Genomic DNA, 9,277 nt, shown 5'->3' on the forward strand with positions numbered 1-9,277 from the left:
GGGGAACATGAACGATGAGTCACATCTCATCACGATGGATTCTGTTCTGATTATAAATGCTTTTGTTGTTTGTTTTTACCACGTAGTGTCTTTTAAAGCGCTGTATGAATAAAATGTATTATTATTATTATCACAGATGTTTCACTAAAATCACAAAATGTGTCGACAAATTCATCAGGAATCATAAACCTGATCCATGTTTCACCTTCAGTTTAACTTCAGACATTTACTTTATATATATATATATATATATATATATATATATATATATATATATTTATATTTATACCACATGACCGTTGGGGTTGAAGAGGGTTTTGGTGGAACATAAATATAAATAATAAAGTGTTGAGAAAAGACTTGCTGGTAAACACATTTATTTTTGCACAAAATAAACATCACATTCAAACATTCACGTTGTGTGAACTGTAAATACGAGCAGACAAACACGACAGAGTGAGATGTGTGTGAGCGACTCTTCCTCCAGTCAAACATCTTCATCAAGTCAGAGAGATTCTCCACGTTTACAATCAGACAGAATCACGTAAAAAAAGACAACGACACGATATCAACAAGTCCTCAGGTCCACGTCAGAGTCCTTCTAGTCCACGTCAGAGTCCTTCTGGTCCACGTCAGAGTCCTTCTAGTCCACGTCAGAGTCCTTCTAGTCCACGTCAGAGTCCTTCTGGTCCACGTCAGAGTCCTTCTAGTCCACGTCAGAGTCCTTCTGGTCCACGTCAGAGTCCTTCTAGTCCACGTCAGAGTCCTTCTAGTCCACGTCAGAGTCCTTCTGGTCCACGTCAGAGTCCTTCTAGTCCACGTCAGAGTCGTTCTAGTCCACGTCAGGTGACTCGTTCCCTAACTTTCTCCCGACGTGGACGATCAGTCGGTCCGGTCGTTGGTCAGGAGTCTCCGGTCATGATGGAGAGGAACTCCTCCTGGTTTACTGGAAGGAGTTCAGAAGGAAACTTCACATTAAAGCTCGTATTCTTCTAGCGTCACGAACACAGACAACAGTTATATTTATTTTCATTATGAATAATCTGCAGGTTATTTAGCTGATGAAACGGTTCATTTTAAAAATAGAAAATAGTAAGAAATGTCTGTTTTAATCTGCTAAAGGTCGCAGCGACGTCTTCAAATGTCCCAAATATATTCAGCTTATTATCACACGAGACAAAGAGAACCAGCAAACACTCTGAGGACTCACTGACGAATCCAGGCAGGGCTGCAGAGTAACATCGAAATAGTTGAATATGTGACCGTTTGTTTGTGAGCGTGCAGTTAGAATTCTCTCTAGTGTCCACCAGGGGGCGACTCCTCTGGTTGTATAGAAGTCTATGAGAAAATGACTCTACTTCTCTCTTGATTTATTACCTCAGTAAACATTGTAAACATGAGTTTATGGTCTCAATCTCTAGTTTCAAGTCTTCTTCAATACAGCATGATGTTCATTTAGTAAATGATGGTCCATTTAGAGTCACACAGACCATAAAGCAGGGGATGCTTTAGGGGCGGGGCTACACGGTGATTGACAGGTCTCTAGCAGAGGTACGTGTAGATGTGGTCACTTCCTGTTCACTGGTTGCTAAAAAACCAAGATGGCGACGGCCCAAACGCAGAATTCGAGGCTTTAAAACCACGACGACTACGTCCACTTCTTCTCTACAGTCTGCTACTCGTAGTACTAACACAACACGGTTACTCTGCACCGATCTACTCACTTTCTCCGTCTCCGTCGGCGTCGAACTCGTCGATCATGCTGCGCAGCTCCTCGTCGCTGACGTTCTCTCCGAGTTCTCGAGCGACTCGTCTCAGGTTCCTCAGGCTGATCTTTCCGGACTCGTCGTCGTCGAACAGCTTGAAGGCCTTCGTGATCTCCTCCTTCGGGTCTCGCTCCAGGATGCGGTCGGTCACTGCGGAGAAACACGCCGACATGTTTTTTAGGATTCGCTTGACGGGCGTCGCGTTGAAGCCGAAGACACAAAAAAAAAAAAACGTACCGACTTCATTGAAATCCTCAAATGATATTTTCCCGTTTCCCTCTCTGCCGTAGTCTTTGAGAATCTTCAGAACGTCCACTTTCTTCACTTCAAAGCCGAGCGCACGCATCGCCACCTGTTAGGGAACATAATCAAGAAGTATGTTTACATGGAACACATATTAACCCGTTAGTTATATCATGAGTTTATGAAATAATTCAATATTATAATTTATCATCTTTCAATGGAATCACATGGAGATGAAATCATAATCTACATCTGTATATATATATATATATATATATATATCGTGTTAAATATATATATATATCGTGTTAAATAACATAAATTGATAATAAACAAAAATTCCTCAAAAGAATTGAGAAGAATTCTGCTTGTGTGGTTAAATCAAACTACTTTAAATAAATGTTAATTTAATAACTCTTCAACTTGTGTATGAATGTAAACATAGTCAGTGAATATCTGGAAATATTTATGTATTTTTAAAACATTTAAATTTAACGAAAAAACACTCCGCACTTTTCATTAGTCAGATACTTAATTCACACAGGAGACAAAAATATACTTTTTTATTGTATTTACTAGAAAACGTGCTTTATTGTGATCTATATCGAGATATTCTGCATCATTTCTTTAAGAATAAACTTTTGGTTTCTCCGCCTGAAACAAGAGCAGCGATAAAATTCATCGTCTTCTGTGTAACTTGTAGTTACAGCCACACGTACGTAGACTGAAGTGCTTCGTTACGTTACGTTGGTCTTTGATATCGGTCCGTCGTGACTCACCTTCAGCTCGTGGTAATCGATCTCTTGGTCTCTGTCGGTGTCGAACAGCTCGAAGGCTTCTTTGATTTCATGTTTCTGATCCTCGCTGAGCTCTCTCCGCTTCTTGCGCTTCGTTTTGTCGACAGGAAGTTCAGTTCTGGAAAACACAGACGACAGTTTCACCAAATTCTACTTCACACGTTTGTATTATACTTATAAATACTTATAGCAGCTGATACCAAAGATAGTATTCACATGTGTTTTTAAGATCGCTGTGATACAAACTATTGCGTTTACACAAAAAATAGAAACATTGTATTTAGGTTCAGAGAACTTAAACAAATGAAGTTAACTGAATATTTACTTTAAGGAAATATTGCCATTACTTAACTATTCTTAGGTAATCAGTGTTACTCAAACATTTTGAGTACTGTGAAGTTGTTTGGTTTTATAGTCTATATGTCTGCCTGAGTACTAATACCGATACTAGTACTAATACTCCTGTCAATAAGATACCTTTTCATGAAAGTAATCCTCTAGTTTCACACATTTTTGTATACCGAAACCACAGCGAGGCCGATAGAGGGAGAGATAGAGGCAGAAAGAGGGGTAGAAAGAGAGAGATAGAGGCAGAAAGAGGGGTAGAAAGAGAGAGATAGAGGCAGAAAGAGGGGTAGAAAGAGAGAGATAGAGGCAGAAGTAGTAATACCACACTGTGAAAATACTACACTACAAGTAAAAGTCCAGCATTCAAAACATATTCTTAAGTAAAAGTATGTATCAGTAAAATGTATATGAAGTACTAAAGTAAATGTACTTTCCACCACTTGTAATTCCAACTAGACCTAAACGTGACAGTTAATAAAACAGTGAGGAGGAAAATAAGGACGCTACAGGAGCAGCTAGCTAGCTAGTTAGCATCACATACCGTTAACACGGAGGAGGAAAGCTAAACATGCTAACGCTAGCTAACGTCTCGGAGCTAAGCTTTGCCGCGTTAAAATGAACTGTGTTGAATAAAGTAACAGTAGCAGCTGAGACAGAAAGGTTTACCTTAAAGACAGACTCATTTTGGGAGGGTTTAAAAACGTTAAAGCGATAAAACAACACGTTATTATCGATAAACACCACAACACAGAGCCGCGCTCACGGAGAAGCTTCCTGTTGGTCGCTGGTCACTAGGCAGCCGTATGGTGATCTGTGATTGGTTCGCGTCAGAGCTGTTCGTTCCTCTTCTTCTTCTTTGACGTTTAAAGGCAGATTGAATCCTTAGTGTTGAGCTACTGCCACCTGGTGGAGGTAGTTCAGTCTCACATCATTCAGAGGTTAATTATTACAAGAGTACTCAGATAAAAAGTGGAAATACTACAGTGTAGAGGGGAAGAAAGAGGGGGAGATAGAGGGGGAGAAAGAGGGAAGATAGAGGGGGAGATAGAGGGGGAGAAGATTATTGGCAACAATGACGATAATTGTTAGCAGCAGATTAAAAAAGATATTAAAAATTAAAATAAATACTGGATGTTGTTCCTTTGTCTTTATCGTATTTAGTGCCACTCTCATAATATCAAATATATTCTGACGTCTGTTTCCTCACACTTCCTGTGGATAAATCCTCCGTGAGGAGACTGTGATATCTGGAGCAGCGTTCCACTCCTTCCTGTCCTCATCAACTCTTCAGACTCGTCCCTCCCTTGTTGACCCACGACATCCTTTCCACTTGTTTCCCACAGAGCGTTCTCAGCAGCAGCGACAGTGAAGTGAAGTCCAGAACCTGAGCTTATCTCAGAGCGTCTCCCGTCTCACATGTGGCCGCTGATGATAGAGGCCGAGAGTCACTGGAGCTCGTCCTCCTCCTCCTCCTCCTCCTCCACTCTTCCTCTCTCTCTCTCTGGTGATCTCTAAGTACGCACAACAAAACTCAACGATGACGTCGCCTCATTTAACGTTTCATCTGCTCTGCTGCTCTCCGTCTTCAACCACCAACAAAACTAAAAGAAACAAATCCTGAACTAACACATCTTTAAATCCAAACGACTTTTTAACAAACGCAGGATGACAACATTCAGTGAGGAAGAGGATCTCCTCAAGTAGAAGCTACAGCTGCTGAAAGACAGATTCTACAGCTTTGAAAACATGAGATTCAGAAGCAGATAAATAATCCACAGAGCTCACGTCGTCCTCATTAATGTGGACTGTTGCTCTTCATGGACGGATGAGGAGACAACGGAGCCAACAGGCCTCAAAACCTCCAAGGACACAGAGAGGTCAGAGTCGTGCTGTTGTTTGCATCTTTGTGGCTGTTTCGTGTCTTTGTGTGTCTTTAGTTGTGTTTCTCTTTGTAGTCACTTTGTGTAACATTTTGTGAATTTAGAAGAAATCTACAGACGCAAACAGACAAATAGTAAAATAAACATAAAATGTGTATTTCTACCTCGAGTGTGTTAAAGTGTGCGTCGCTGCGCATCACTCAGTGCAGACGTGCAGAGGGAGGCAGTGACCGACGGGACACAACGTCATCTGAACCAGAGGATGATGAGGATGATGAGGATGAGGATGAGGATGATGAGGATGAGGATGATGAGGATGATGAGGATGAGGATGAGGATGATGATGATGATGATGAGGATGAGGATGATGAGGATGATGATGATGATGAGGAGGATGATGAGGATGAGGATGAGGATGAGGATGAGGATGATGATGAGGATGATGAGGATGATGAGGATGAGGATGAGGATGATGATGATGATGAGGATGATGATGATGATGAGGATGATGATGATGATGATGATGATGATGAGGATGATGATGATGATGAGGATGATGATGATGATGATGAGGATGATGATGATGATGATGAGGATGATGAGGATGATGAGAGGATTCAGTCTGGATCAAAACCACCGCTTCATTAAATAAAGTGTGTTAAAGATGTAACAGTGTGTGTGAGGTCAGACTCTGCTGCTGTCCCGTGTTTGAACTGCAGCTGGTTCTTCTTCTGTGTTTCTGCTCCGGCCTTGAACTCTCGTCTTGTTGCCGAGGTGAACGTGGGGGGGGGGGGGGGGGGGTTACTCTGCACAGAGCTGCTTCTTCTCAGGACGCCTCGTGTGTGTGTGTGCGCTGGTGTAAACTCAGAAAGCAGCTTCTGTTCGGACTCGGAACAGAAGCTGATTCAGTCCACTTAAGGAGGTCTACTGAAGTCCTGGATCAGGGCCCTGCAGGAGGTCTGAGCTGCAGACGGTGAATGACTCACTGATGGTCGTGAACACAAGTCTGCGTTGTTCAGCTCTTCAGAGACGGAGCAGAACTGAGCTTTTAGGAACAAACCTGTAAATGTGCAGCTTAGAATAAACGAGTCATTTTCAGATCAAAAAGATTCTTTGTGTTATTATTATTATTATTATTATTATTATTATTATTATTATTATTATTATTATTATTATTATTATTATTGTTATTATTATTATTATTATTATTATTAACTCCTCGTATCATTTACTGACCGAGTTAAAATACTAAAAACTAAAACATGAACTCGATCAAAACGTTCTGACTTTCAACAGAAGACAGAAAACAAGACATTCAAACAATAAAATGTATGAATTACAAAACTATTTTAAAGTTAAATAAAGTAATTAAAGTAAAGTATTAACTGTTGTAAAAGTCAGTTGAAGTAGAATGATGCTTTTTTTCTAACATTTTTTTCAGGATTTGTACATTTGTTCATAGAAGTCAAAGATGTGAACAATAAACGTGGAACCTTGAGTTGTGAATGGAGCTCACTACGGGGGGGGGTTGGGGGGGGGGGGGGGGGGGGCTGCAGCATGTCAAAGTCTCAGTGTTTGGCATATATGTGTCATTAAAACCTGAACCCCACCCTGAACCAGCACAAAGACCCCCCTGTCCCCCCGGCCTGCACACGGGCGGCCTGTTCTCCTCTGCAGCTCAGACTCACGTTTGACTTCTTCATGTGTGACGTGTTTTATATTTTACTGACTTTACGTACTCGTCTTCAGCCCGACCCTGATGTCATTCCTGAACCTCACTCAGTGTTTGAATGACTACAGTCGTGTGTCTCTGGTCTCAGAATATTACAACGCCCTGACTCTCACGGAGGAGATTCAATAGATGATGAAACGTTTTAACGCCGGAACGTTCTGGTGGGTGAACGGGAACAAATCTGCAGCCGAGTTCCAACATCAGATGGAAAGTGTGAAACCAGAAGAGTGGAGGCCGTTTGTATTCATGCACGTGGTTTAGTGAATCAAACTGTGTCGAGTCTGCAGAATTCATACAGACCAGGATCAGAGTGCAGAGTCCTTTCTTTTCCAACCAGTGAACAGGAAGTGACCACATCTGGGCTGAGGAGGAGTGACGTAGAGACCTGTCAATCACTGTGTAGCCCCGCCCCTAAAGCATCCCCTGCTTTATGGTCTGTTTGACTCTAAATGGACCATCATTTACTAAATGAACATCATGCTGTATTGAAGAAGACTTGAAACTAGAGATTGAGACCATAAACTCATGTTTACAATGTTTACTGAGGTAATAAATCAAGAGAGAAGTAGAGTCATTTTCTCATAGACTTCTATACAACCAGAGGAGTCGCCCCCTGGTGGACACTAGAGAGAACGCAGCTTTAACACGTGAAGAACCGACTTCACTCGGCAGAACTGAAGGTTGCCGCCTGGTTGGGAGTGAGTCACTGCCTCAAACAAGGGAGTTCAAGTATCTCATGGTCTTGTTCACCAGTGAGGGTTAATGGAAAGGTGGTTCAACATCTGATCAGGATCCTCCTCCCTTTAGAAGTTTCCCAGGCACGTCGAACAAGAGGCCCCGGAGTAGACCCAGAACACGCTGGAGGGACTAGATGTATATCTGGTCTGGCCTCGGAAAGCCTGAGGGTTTATCAGGATGAGATGGAAAACGTTGGTGGGAAGAGGGAACGTCTGGAATACCCTCATAAACCTCCGTGACCCGGCTCTGGATAAGCAGGAGACGATGGATGGACGGATCATTCTTCTGTTCTTTTGAGACGAAGCCGTTCCTGTTTTTGATGGTTAAAGAAAATAGGACTCACTGTCCACTTCAACCAAATCACACAAGCTGACTCTGAAGATCTTTGGCCTCGAGATAAACCAGATAACTCATCATTCAGATACACACATATGTCCTCAATGAACAGGTGGAATGTTTGTGTCCACATCACATTATTGTCCACGCAGTGGAGCCTAAAAGTCCCGTCAGAGCTCTCTCAGGTCCATCACATGACAACCGCTTATTCCGAAGCTCATTAAGTTCCCAACAAGATTTAGTCCCTCAGAGGAAGCTCTTGTTCAGCTGACAGTGTGATCGCTGACCTTTTCAACTCTTTATTACTTTAACCTTCTGCTGTAAAGCTCGCTGACCGAGACCACGGAGCAGTTAATGGACTCGTTTTCAGCAGAGTGGGCGGGAGAAACGCAGGAGGCTGGTTTTGGGCTTTTACGGCCCAGAAAGCTGCAGATTCACCGCATCCTGATGAACGCATCTCATTTCTTATCAAGCAGGAAGAACAATCGTGCATGTTTCTTCACTACAGAACGATATATTTTAAGTGAGTTGAATAAACTAGACTTAAGATACTTCATAGAATAGAAACTTTCCTCCAACAACCAGTTAAGTTGCAGTGAACATCCGCGTCAACACTTTATCATTTGAGTCTACTACACAACGTCTGTGAAGTTGTCATCATGCGAGTGTGAAGTCCTGAGATATCGGACATCCCAGAAAACATTATACCTACTGCCACAGCTGTCCCTGTAAATATAAAAACCACCTGCGATACATGATACATGATACATGATACATGATACATGTGATACATGTGATACATGATACATGATACATGTGATACATGTGAAGACGCAAACAAGTAAGTGGTCACTTGTGTACGACAACGACACGATTAGCTACTTCAAGATCATTAAAATATATATGAAGAGTGAAAATTGTGGAGGCAAAGGCAAAAGACAAATATTTTTTTCATAAGAATCTGAAGCTGCTCTTCACTCTAGCGGTGACATCACGCACTCTAAGCTGGGCAATACACACCCATTATAAAGGCAGAAAAGGACTGAAAAAGTCATAAAAGTTAAAATGGGACAGTTCAAAAAGTATAAAAGATATCAAAAAGATTATAACATACAATAATAGCTTAAGATGTTCTCAGTATTTTAAAGTTGAAATGGTGTCTGTAGCTGAAAGTATGAGGAAGTTGAAGGATTTGAAAGTTGAAGAATTATTTGAAGTATTTGAAAATATTCTCCATAGAAACCCATTCAAAAAAAAGTTGCAAAAAGCTTAATAATTCAAAAAGTTTAAAGATTAGAAATATGAAGAGACATAGCATAAATGTCCTTAAAGAGCTGAACATTTTGATAGTTGAACGGTTTCTGTAGCTTAAAATATGAAGAAGAAGATGCGTTTCAAAGAATAGGGACGGAAGAAATATAAAAAGAGGAATAAAGA

The 9,277-nt window shown here is 41.3% G+C and overlaps 1 protein-coding gene across 1 annotated transcript; it reads right to left on the reverse strand.

Moving 5' to 3' along the window:
* Window positions 1–367: 367 nt before the first annotated feature.
* Window positions 368–3,950, reverse strand: cetn3 (centrin 3). Its single transcript, XM_079179523.1, has 5 exons — window positions 3,821–3,950; window positions 2,789–2,924; window positions 2,004–2,118; window positions 1,725–1,916; window positions 368–946 (listed from the first exon to the last, which is right to left on the reverse strand). The coding sequence occupies exons 1-5, from the start codon at window positions 3,835–3,837 to the stop codon at window positions 903–905; spliced, it is 504 nt and encodes a 167-aa protein (XP_079035649.1). The 5' UTR covers window positions 3,838–3,950; the 3' UTR covers window positions 368–902.
* Between the last annotated feature and the right edge of the window lie 5,327 nt (window positions 3,951–9,277).

Source organism: Pholis gunnellus (genome assembly GCF_910591455.1).
Source record: "Pholis gunnellus genome assembly, chromosome: 18".
NCBI lineage: Eukaryota > Metazoa > Chordata > Actinopteri > Perciformes > Pholidae > Pholis > Pholis gunnellus.